Source organism: Mauremys reevesii, linkage group 3 (assembly GCF_016161935.1).
Source record: "Mauremys reevesii isolate NIE-2019 linkage group 3, ASM1616193v1, whole genome shotgun sequence".
In the NCBI taxonomy this organism is placed as follows: domain Eukaryota; kingdom Metazoa; phylum Chordata; order Testudines; family Geoemydidae; genus Mauremys; species Mauremys reevesii.
This window is the reverse complement of record NC_052625.1, coordinates 165,404,684-165,416,996: the sequence shown is the minus strand read 5'-3', so window position 1 is coordinate 165,416,996 and position 12,313 is coordinate 165,404,684. Positions and strand designations below refer to the sequence as shown.

General features: G+C 38.6%; 1 protein-coding gene across 19 annotated transcripts in view; it reads left to right on the top strand.

Moving 5' to 3' along the window:
- Nucleotides 1-12,313, top strand: part of MCPH1 (microcephalin 1) — a 220,104-nt gene that overhangs the window by 56,810 nt on the left and 150,981 nt on the right. For 8 of the 19 annotated variants that reach the window (XM_039531752.1, XM_039531738.1, XM_039531746.1 and 5 more), the window contains 2 exons: nucleotides 3,589-3,626; nucleotides 7,192-7,354. The exons of 2 other annotated variants lie outside the window; for them this stretch is intronic. In XM_039531752.1, the coding sequence (XP_039387686.1) occupies nucleotides 3,589-3,626; nucleotides 7,192-7,354 (201 nt within the window). Of the gene's footprint in view, nucleotides 1-3,588; nucleotides 3,627-7,191; nucleotides 7,355-9,654; nucleotides 9,912-11,594; nucleotides 11,675-12,313 lie in introns of those variants that run through there. 9 more of the 19 variants (XR_005596592.1, XM_039531751.1, XM_039531747.1 and 6 more) reach the window with 4 other exon arrangements.

Here is a 12,313-nt window from a genome sequence, read left to right as displayed (position 1 = left end):
TGCAACAGCATCGCATTGTTGACTCATGTGATCCTCTACAACTCCCAGATCATTCTCAGTTATCCCCCATTCTGTATTTGTGCATTTGGTTTTTCTTCCCTAAGTGTAGCATCTTACATTTGTCTTTGTTGAAGTTCATTTTGTCATCTGTAGGCCAGTTCTCCAATTTATCAAGATCCCTCTGAATTTTAGCTCTATCCTCCAAAGTGTTTGCAGCGTCCCCCTCCCCAGCTTTGTGTCATCTACAAATTTGATCAGTATGCTCTCTATTCCTACATCCAGATCACTAATAAAGACGTTAAATACATCAAATCCAGAACTGATCCCTGTGGAACCCCACTTGAGACCTCCTTCCAAATTGCTATCATTTACTCCTGAAGGCATTCTGTGCCAAAAAATTAAAAATTCTGCGCACAATATTTTAAAATTCAGCAAAACTCTGCGAGCTTTATTTGTCAATAAGCAAACACAGAGGTTCCAGCATGGCAGCGGGTAGCACAGGCCACTGGCTGTACGAAGGTGGGAGATCACCCTGCAGCCTCCCCACGCCCCACCCCAGGGACACAAACTTAGTGGTGAGGCTGCACCCGACCCTGACACAGTACAAGGCCTGGGCCTGTCCCAGAAACACCCTGGGGCCCTGCCCCTCTACACCAGGTGTGGGGCAGGCAGGCTCAATCAGGCAGGATCCAAGTGTGGAAGGGGCTCAGCATGGGGGGTGTAGGGTGAGAGGATTCTGTGTGGGACAATCTGGGTGCAGGCAGTTCAGTGGGGGGTCTAGCTGTGGTAGAATCTGGATGCACAGAGGCTTGTTGTGGGGGTTCCAGGTGCAGGGGCAATGGGACTCTGCAGGGGCTTGCAGGTGACAGTGGTTGGGGCTCAGCAGAGGGGTCTGGGTGCAGGTATTTGGGGGTCTGGCTTGGGGGTCTGCATGTGGGGGCTCAGGGCGGTGCAGGGAGCTGAGGCACATCAGGGGTTTGAGTGCAGGGAGCTCAGGGGAGGGGCGGTCTGGGTGCAGGGGTTGGGGTCCAAAGGCAGGAAGTCTGGGTGCAGGGGGGCTCCAGATGCAGGGGTTGAGGTTCAGTGGGGTGGGGTTCAGGTATGGAGGGCTAGGGGAGTTCTGGGTGTATAGGGTGAGGCTTGGCGGGAGTATCTGGATATGGGAGGTCCAGATGCACGGGGGTTGGGCGGATGGGGGAGCACCTCCTTGCACAGTGACCTCACCCATGGCTGAGGAGCGATAGGGGCAGGAAGCAGAGAAGGATCCTGAGCTTCTTGCAGCTGGGGAAGGTTTCTGGAGATGGGTCTGACACAGCCCCAGCCACTCTTTGTAGGAGAAGAGGAAGTCCTGTCCTTTCCTGCCTCCAGCCCAGCCGGGACTAGCAGCTGATCCCAGCTCAGGGTAGGAGCCACTGGCTGGGGTGTCTCCAGCCCCATGGTGATTTACCTCTCCGCTGGCTGCTCAAGGTGCCTGAAATGATGTAACTGCACTGCTAGGGAGTGGTGCGTGGCTGCTCTTGCAGAATTCCCCCAGGAGTAATTATTCCATTAACAGTGACTCTTTGTTTGAAGTTGTGTAACCCATTATGTATCCACTCAGTGGTAGTTCCATCGAGCCCACATTTCTCCAGCTTGTTTATCAGAATGTTATGTAGGACTGTGTCAAAAGCCTTGCTTAAATCCAGATATATTATGCCCACCACGTTCTTCCTATCCACCAAACCAGTTACCTTGTCAACGAAGGAAATCAAGCTAGCTTGGCATGATTTGTTCTTAGTAAATCCATGCTGGCTGCTAGTGATCACCCCTTCATCCTCCAATTATTCGCAAATTGAATGTACAGATATATACATTTCTAAAAATTCTATTTCTGTGTTCATGTATTTATTTCCCAAAAGCTGAACTGTGGTTGGTCTCTCTTCTTTTGAATTTCCTTTAAGTTTTTATTGTCTATTTCAAACTCTGAAAACTGTCTTTTATTGGCTTTTCTGTGTCCTCATCCCATTTCTTTAAAAAATAACGTACTAATTATCGCAGGATAGGAACAAAGCATTTAAGCAAAGGGAAAAATGTGAGTGTATTTACACCATTGATAGTTATAACTCACTATAATCTGAAGCCAAATTATTTATTTAAAGCCCATTCACATCAAAGAATGAATACGCATTCTTGCTGCAAAGTAAAAGCCATTAGTCTAGTAAAATAATTCCAAGGAACTCTCCTTTTCTTATATTACTTGACTATACAATGGAGAATAATTCTGCATTGGTAGGGGAGTTTATACTTTGGGTCTGTTCTTTCTCTAATTGTGATTCATTAATAAGTAAAAGCAGCAAAGAGTCCTGTGGCACCTTATAGACTAACAGACATTTTGGAGCATGAGCTTTTGTGGGTGAATACCCACTTCGTCGGCTACCCCTCTGATTAATAAGTAAGATGCAGTGAGGCGTTCAGCCACCTCTTGAGCCTGTGCTACAAGCTTTAAGCTGATTTACAGTATCTTAGGCATTCTCAACTATGTACATGATTCAAAGGAAAATAGTTGTGGGGAAGGGGTCAGCAAACTTGGGGTTGTGACATGGCATGGGGAAACAGTAGAAGAGAGACTGTGTGGATCTGCTGTGGATCAATAGATTCATAGGAAAACTTCTAGAGCACAGATTTATTTAAAACACTGTATGAATCATACAAATATTTTCAAACAAACCTTACATACCTTTTTGTTCCTGTGGATAGTATATGTAATAATATAGTACTAAGCAGACCTGCTTGCCTTCAGTTTTTGGAAAACTTATTTTAGGTATATCTGTTTCTTAAGTAGACAGGTTGAAGCTATATGCAATATATATACTTGAGAAAGATGAATAAGTACTTTGCCACAATTTTCTATGTTAAATGAAAACATAGATTTGCTAAGAGAATGAATATATTCTGTATCTTGGTAATATACCTAATTTTCTTCTAATGATTGGTTACCAGCTCGAAGGCGTAACTCAAAGTATGATACCTGTACAGTGGCATTGGACTGAAGTTTTTATGAACTAATTTGAAGTATTAATCATTATCACCAGCTGAAACTAGTATTACAGAACCATCTTGTTTGCATCGTCTCTTGCCCAGGCACCACATTGGTGGTTTTACACTTGTATCTTAACAAATGGTTGTTATAAGGGGATTCCGAGGCTCTAGTCCTCCTTTTATAATAGATTCTAAGTTTTCCCCCAAGAAATAATTTTTTGTCCATTTAAGTGATTATTAACATATTTGGATGGTGCCATTGGAGCATTTGGTTATGCTTCAGAGAAGGGCAGATGGCAGAAAGTGTTTGTGCAGTGTATAGCGGTTGCCTTCCCTGATGCCGAAGTGCATCACTTGTGATATGCCTGAACATCTCTGTCCTTGGAATCATGTGACATGTAATCTGTTCAGAGTTCTTATTTCCTGCAACATGCAGCAGGCCTACGAACTAGTGTCTTAATCCTGATTTACTTTGTCTTTAGTGGAATCTCTTATAACTTAGTTTCTGTGGGAAAAAGTTTTTCATATTTTTGACTTTGTTTTCTTGTTCTTCCTTTTTTAAATCTCTAGCCAACAAGAACATTAGTCATGACAAGCATGTCCTCTGAGTAAGTACTAGATATTTTTGTGTCTTTCTATTCAGTGTAAATTTTGAACTTGTTTATAGTCTTGGCTTTCACATACTGAATTAAATTTATTTGCAGGTTATCCATGAAGTACATTTCCTTCTGTTGAGTGGCATGCATATGCTTAAATACATGGTGTTGTTCTGTAGACTAGAGCAGAAGTTCTTAACCTGGGGTACACAGGTCTTCCAGGGGGTACATCAGCTCATCTATATATTTACCTAGTATTACAACAGGCTACATAAAAAGTACTAGCGAAGCCTGTACAAACTAAAATTTCACACAATGACTTGTTTATACTATTCTGTATAATATACTATACACTGAAATGTAAGTACAGTATTTATATTCCAGTTGATTTATTTTAGAATTATATGGTAAAAATGAGAAAATAAGCAATTTTTCAGTAATAGTGTGCTGTGACACTTTTTTGTATTTTTAGCTCTGATTTTGTAAGCAAGTAGTTTTTAAGTGAGGTGAAACTTGGGGTACAATAGGCAAATCAGACTCCTGAACGGGGCGCAGTAGTCTGGAAAGGTTGAGAACCATTGGACTAGAGTACATGTTATGGTTGTCCTACACAGCAATTAAAGCTAATAAAACTACAGTGAAAACTTCAATTTGAAATAAATTGGGAGTTTTGGGGAGGAAATGGAGGATTGTACAGTAAATGGCTTGGAGTTTTTACCTATGTCTTTGGTTTCCTCCATATATATTTGAATTGTTTTTGTAAAGAACATCATAATGGTCTGAAACATCAGTTTAAATATTTTCTTTTACATAAATAGCTGTTAAAGAAGTATCTCCTTTAGGTTTTTTTAGATACTTGGTTACAAAGCATTAAAATCCAGCTGCCACTGCATATTTGTGGAAGAGTTAGTATTTTTCTGGTATACTCTTTTTATTCTCCTTAAACTCTTACAAAATAAAGATCGTCCAACAAAAACACAGTCCCATATTTTCTGTTAAATTCCTTTGAAAAAAATAACAAGTTATTTGTGCCACCCACATGTCTGTTTTAGGTTTGAAAACATTTGGTAAACCATGATGGTTATATAAAGATGAATACTTTAAAAATGCACTTGTCTAAATCATTTCTTTAAAGATAGCTACTAACCATGTTTCTGTCAATTTTTCCACTTTCATCATTATAAAATAATAGCTCAGGAAGCAGAAAAACTTAAAATATAGTTTTAGTTTTATCTTCTTTATGCCTCATGAAACTCAACACGTAACACCCATCCGTAGAGCATCAGTGCACTTCACAAGCCTTACATTTAACTGCACAACACAGCATCCCCTATAAGGTAGGTGAATATGATCCCCATGTTACAGATGAGACAAATGAAGCACAGGGAGGTTGTGATTTGTCCAAAAACACAGGAAAAAGTCGTCAGAGCTGGAAAAACAACCCAGGTCTCATGGCCATATTGCAAAACCATCCTTTCTCACATTAAATGTAATCTTCTTGCATGGATCCTCCTTGTGTGTGTGTGTGTGTGTATATATATATTATTAAATCTGCTTAATATTTGAGTATTATTGCACTCACATAGGGTATGTCTACATTATGAAATTAGGTCGATTTTATAGAAGTAGATTTTTAGAAATCAATTTTATACAGTCGGTTGCGTATATCCACACTAAGCGCATTAAGTTGGCGGAGTGTGTCCTCACTACCATGGCTAGCATCGACTTACAGAGCAATGCACTGTGGGTAGCTATCCCACAGGTCCTGAAGTCTCCGCTGCTCATTGGAATTCTGGGTTAAGCTCCCAATGCCTTATGGGGCAAAAATATTGCCACGGGTGGTTTCGGGTACATGTCATCAGTTGTCCCTCCCTCCGTGAAAGCAACAGCAGACACCTTTTTTTTGCACCTTTTTTCTTGGGTTACCCATGCTTGCCATACCACGGCAAGCATGGAGCACCGTTGTGAGCATAGTAAACACCTCACGCATTATCCTGGAGTATATGCAGAACTGGGCTAAGAGACACCAGCATGAGGAGGATTTTGATGAGGACATGGACACAGACATTCCTCAAAGCACAGGCTCTGGCAGTTGGGGCATCATGGTGGCACTGGGGCTGGTTGATACAGTGGAACGCTGATTCTGGGCCAGGCAAACAAGGACAGACTGGTGGGACTGCATAGTGTTGCAGGTATGGGATGATTCACAGTGGCTGCGAAACTTTCGCATGCATAAGTCCACTTTCCTGGAACTCTGTGAGTTGCTTTCCCCCACCCTGAATCACAGAAATACCAAGATGAGAGCTGCCCTGACAGTTGAGAAGCGAGTGGCGATAGCCCTGTGGAAGCTTGCAATGCCTGACTGTTACCAGTCAGTTGGGAATCAATTTGGAATGGGCAAGTCTACTGTGGGGGTTCCTGTAATCCAAGTAGTCAATGCAGTCATTGACGTTCTGTTATCAAGGGTAGTGATTCTGGGAAATGTGCAGGTCATACTGGATGACTTTGCTGCAATGGGATTCCCTAACTGTGGTGGGGCAATAGATGGAACACACATCCCCATCTTGGCACCAGACCACCTTGCCAACCAGTACATAAACCACAAGGGGTACTTCTCAATGGTGCTGCAAGCACTGGTGGATCACAAGGGATGTTTCACCGACATCAGCGCGGGATGGCCAGGAAAGGTGCATGACGCACAATACGTTAAGTATTCTGGATTTTTTGCTTCAACAGCAAACATATAATATTTTAACAAAACAAGCATATGTCCCTCACTTCTCACATTTATCTCCAGACTTCTCCTTGTCCAGATTTATTCCGCCCCCAACAATCTTCTATTAATTGACCTTTTAAAAACTTTGCACTTTTAGAGAGAGGTAAGGGATTGACTCTGTGTACACAAATTAGCAGAGGGACAATAGAATTGAGGTCTGTTATTTCTCACCTCTATATATCATTAATTTATTTAAGAACATTTTTGCTGTTAACAAGCATGTTACCTCTAGAGAGACAAATCCAGTTTGAAAACTGTAAAACTAAGCATCTCTGATGGTATCTTCTAGACTGAGCACTGAGATAGAAAGATTAACCTAAATAATCTATACAGAAGCCTCTGGAACCCCATAAGATTGGGTCCCTAATCCATGAACTGTTGGAACTCATTTACAAAACTTTTCTTAAACATTACATGAATATATTGTCTCATACTATAGAATTATAATTTATAATCCCTATTACATTATGAGATATCTTTGAACTATAATGTATCTTTATCTTTAGATAGGTTTTTCCCTCAAAAAGCATTTTATCAACAAAATCCTATTTAAATTAAAAAAAAATCCTTTTTAAAATTTTTTTTAAATAATTGATTTTTATCGACCCTGGCTAAATGTGGCCTGATGTTTGGAGGTCCTTAACAACTGGAATTTCCCGGTGAAATCTCTTAAGCAAAAGTTTTGCCTGAATTTTTACATTTATGCATTATACCCTAATCGTTACTGTATATAAAGTAAACATTTAATATTGAGTTCTACTGATTGTGGATTCTCCACCCCACCCTTCTGTGTTTTGGCAGGAAGCAGTGTGCAATAATTCAGGTGGTGAATAAACTAGGAGGCTTTTTGTTTTCGGATGATGTATGTGAAACGACGACTCACGTGGTTACAGGGAGTCCTCGTCGCACCTTGAATGTAATGCTGGGAATTGCCCGGGGCTGCTGGATTGTGTGTTATGAATGGGTAAGAGAGAGATCTGAATTTTATAATTAAGTAAATCAGGTTTGTTTGTTCAGCATTAGCTAGGATATAACATCCCTATCAAAATCTTGCAATAAGCAATGGCATCTTCATTATTCTTTTGCATTAAATAAAATTATGTTCTGAAACAAGTAGCTCTATTTTTGCAAATATTGAATACACAAGGATTGTCATAAGTGGGGTGTTTTTTTTTGTTTGTTTTTGAGTACTTCTAAAATGATATTGAAACATCTGTTAAGGGAATCTATTTTTAGATAAAACAGTTTCTTCCTTTTTATGATCTACAAAAAGGAAGACAAGAAGATTGGAAAACATGCTTTATGAAAACCTTGTATACAAGCAATTATGTAGTCTGAAGATGTGCATCATGATTGCTTTGAATATGTTTTCTTGGTCAATTCCTTGTATTCTTATATATATTAGTTTAAAATGTAATAGTTTGTATTATTTCAAGTATGTCAATCATGTTGTTGCCTTATAACCAAGAATAGAGGACCAATGTCATAGGGCCAGATTTCTAAAGGTAATTAGGCACCTAAAGCAGCAGATAGGAACTTAGTGGGATTTTCTAAGGTACCTAGGTGTCAAACTTCCATGAAATCAATGGGAGTTGGGTGCGTAGGTGTTTGAAAATCCTACTAGGTCAGTGGCTTTCAACATTTCCAGACTACTGTACCCCGTTCAGGAGTCTGCTTTGTCTTGCATACCCCAAGTTTCACCTTATTTAAAAACTACTTGCTTACAAAATCAGAGCGAAAAATACAAAAGTGTCACAGCACACTATTACTGAAAAATTACTTACTTTCTCATTTTTACCTTATAATTCTAAAATAAATCAATTGGAATATAAATATTGTACTTACCTTTAGTGTATAGTATATAGAGTGGTATGAAATTTTAATTTGTTCTGACTTTACTAGGGTTTTTTATGTAGCCTGTTGTAAAACTAAGCAAATATCTATATCAGTTGATGTACCCCATGGAAGACTTCTGTGTACCCCCTGGTTATGTGTACCCCTGGTTGAGAACTGCTGCACTAGGCAACTAGCTAATATTTTAGGTGCCTAATACTTTAAAAAATATGGCCCATAATCATAGGTGCTGGAACTTGGGGTGCTGCCACACTCCTGGCTTGAAGTAGTTTCCATTACCTATTGGGTTTACAGTTTGGTTCAGTGGGGTCTAAGCACCATCCACTATAAAACTTGTTCCAGCACCCCTACCCATAGTCTTGTATCATTTAATGCTTCACGTAGAGATATACTGTTAAGAAGATATCTTTATAGGGTGCTACTTTCTTTAAAAGATTCAATGAACATGAAAATTATATATTTCCATCCAAAAAGTGCTTCAAATAACTAACATGATAAATCTTAGTAATTTTTTTCCTGTTCTTTGTGTAGTTGACAATATTTGGGTAGAATCCATTTCTGTTTTGTCGAATGTCAGTTGCACTTCTTTCATGATTATCATGATCTCATTGATCTTATGTAATGTTCTATGTCAAGAGCTCCAACAGAGCATTAACTAGGAACAAAGCCAAAAGTATCGCTTGATTAGGAATAATCCACATAGGATCATATTAAGATCAACACTTTTACCCACTGGGCCAACTTTAACCATGCTATAATGCCAGTGAAGTGAATGGAATAAATCAGGGATTAATTTGTTTCTTTAAGTATTATTTGACCAAATCTTTAAGCTGTCTTCACTTTTTTTTTTTTTAAATAAGTTGATGTGTGGGCAACACACTCACTGAAGTAAGTAGGAGTTGTGGATGAGTAGGATATAGGCAAGTGTGATAGATGCTATGGAGTCATGGAATAAATATGCAAAGACTATTGTATTAAGTTTATGTTATATGTATCTTCGTGGGCTTGCTAGTGATTGTATTCCTGCCTAATGGGTCAGATAACAGATGCTTCCTGCAGGAACTAATCCCCAATACTTAAACAATGCAGGTAACAAGTATTTTTGAAGTTTTGACCCTGGGGAAAATAGCACACAGATGGGTTGACACTTAGTTCAAAGGCTTTGGCAGACAAAGGACTTGAAAATAACAGCCTTGATCTGGAGAGAGGGTCATGGACACAATCCGAAAACTGACATGCATAAAACTCAGTGCAGCAGAATTAGACCTTGAGGGAGGATCTGAAGTATTTTAGAACCTACTGGTGTCTGCAGGTGGTAGATGAGTGACCACCTTGTAAGCTAGCCTGTGTATAAGCTGTTTATTGTTTTTAAGATACATTTACTCTAATATTTTTGTTTTGAATAAATAGTACTTTGTTTTACGAAAGCTGCCCGGTCACTGGTTAACCCTGCCATTGCCCTAGAGAGAATAATGAACTGAGTTCAACAGAGCTGAACTGATGTCACATCTGCTGAGGTGAACACAATGAATTGCAGGAGTCTGCAGCCTGAGACTGTGATCTGAAGTGAGAGAATCACGGGATTCTATCCTGAGAGAGGTGGCAGGCCTTCAGCTGCCCCTAACTTGGGTGGCTTCGAGGAAGCCACAAGAGGGTCAGAGGTACAGGTAACTCAGGAATTTAAACTGTAAGGATAACAGGCTTTGGTTTAATATTAATCAGTAATTTATTTAATATTTAGATTCCTTTAACTGTGAATATTACAATATCATTTTGCTTTAACTGTCATCCAATCACTAAAAAAGATTTTGGGGTGTGCAGAACTGTAAACATTCAGTGTCAGTGGTCACTAGGAACTCTCCATATCAAAGGTTTCAAAAACACAGTTTTCTAGCAGATGTGAATAAAGTATTTTATCTGTCACTAAGACCTTGAAATGAATTATTTCAAAAAGGGAAAAGTCTAGTTAAGGGCACCTCTTATCCAACAGGGCATTTTTGTCTAATTTCTAATATTGTCATCAGTATCAATTTGCTATCCTTTCACCCAAATTATTCATGACTCAACACCCTTATCAGAGGAGAGGAGATAGTTGAAGCCATACACATTTATATAAAAGTTCATCTGTCTTCCATGACCACAAGTAATACTGTTGAAAATTAGTTAGAGGAAACTCAGTAATGCAGAACATCATCTGTCTTTTCCGATAATGCTAAAATAATGAATCCATAAACTGCTTTAACTTAAATCTTAATATTACTACTCTCAGCAGTACAACATTTTGGATTGGACACAGGAAATAATTTATCATTTAGTTTTAGTATATAGAGTTACTTTAAAAAGAGAATTAATTATAGAGACTTAGTAGTGATATTTAGGTTGCCTAATACTTCCCATTACAAGGTTCTTTTGACCTTTTTGAGACGCTTTAACATCTCCATTGTTTACCACAGGCCTTTGAAATTCAGCAATAGGATTGATGTTTGGCGAGGGAAGTGCCTTTTCTTTGGAAATTCCATACAAAAATCTGTTAAAAGAACAGAATTTAAGTTTCAAAATCAAACACACAAATGTTGGGGAATGCCATATTTACAGTTGGCCAGGCAACCTTAATTCAGTCCCCTTGTGCACATGTATTGAGATACATTCTTTAATTACATGGTTGCATACTATTTTTCCCCTACAGGTAGATTTTTTTTGTATGTAATATAGAGATTAGATGCAGCATGGTACGTTTTCCACATTGTCCCACCAAAGTGCTTCAACCAGGTTTTGGAGGTTCAATTGATAGTCTAGACTCACTAACTTAATTGATTACTAGTAAAAATGCCAATGATACTGATACTTTGTGTGATATGGATTGTTCCCCTTTAGGAACTGAAATCACAAACTTACTTTACATAGATCCAGTATTATTTTGTTTCAAATTCTAGAATATAATTCTCTTTTCCAGAAGCTGGGAATAGGTGACAGGGGATGGATTACTTGATGATTACCTGTTCTATTCATTCCTTCTCGAGCACCTGGTATTGGCCACTGTCGAAAGACAGGATACTGGGCTAGATGGACCTTTAGTCTGACCCAATATGGCTGTTCTTATGTTCAGTAAATTACTTATGGTTGTTTAAGTATGTTGCATAATGACAGATGGTTAGAAGACATCATTTCCTCATACATCACCCTGAATGCAAGACATGTCATTAAGCAGCAGGGCCATGTGGGCTTTTGTGTGTTATTGCTTAACAATGCTATAATACAATGTGACAATAATAAAGCAGTAAATATTAAGTAATAAATGAAGCCGTACAAACTAGTGAATGGCATAACTTAAGCAGTGAATTTTTTTCTAGGGCAAAACTCTTGACATGAAAAACATGCACTAAAAATCCCTTGCATGCTAGGTTGGGAAGATTTCAGGAACAGGAAGTACTGAAGTGCCAAAGGTTTTATGCAACAGATGGATCATATTTGCTGTAATCATAATCAAAGAAATTATCTTAGGTCAGATACAGGAAACACACTTGAAATACGTGTTGCTTTACCATACTTTGTATGTTAAATCTTCTACTATACTTGAAAATATTATGACCTTTTCTCTCTTAGTATAATTTAAACACTTCAAATATATTCTGTAATTCTGCAATTTTCTTTAGTTTTTATGTTTTTACATATAAGAAGCTATCGTACAACAAATTTTGAGTTATCGCTAGCAGGTCAAAAGAAACTAGTTAACTCAAAGATACTAATATATTTAATTATCCCTTTCATTTTATACTGTTATAATTACTTGGACTAATGTCCAACTATGTCAGTTGTCTGTACAGAAACTATTTGGAAGTAGCTTATTTTGTTGTATTTTCCAAGTGCTGTTTTGAAAACATTGGATGAAATCCTGGCTCTATTAAATTCAGTGGAAAAACTCCCATTGACTTAGTAGAGACAGGATCTTGCCTACTGTGTTTATGAAAACTTTGAATGTTTCAGTGACAGATAAGTTATTTACCTCTGTGACCTATTCAAGGACTCTGTATCTAATTTTCTGTTAAAGTAAGAAACTAGATACTATGGC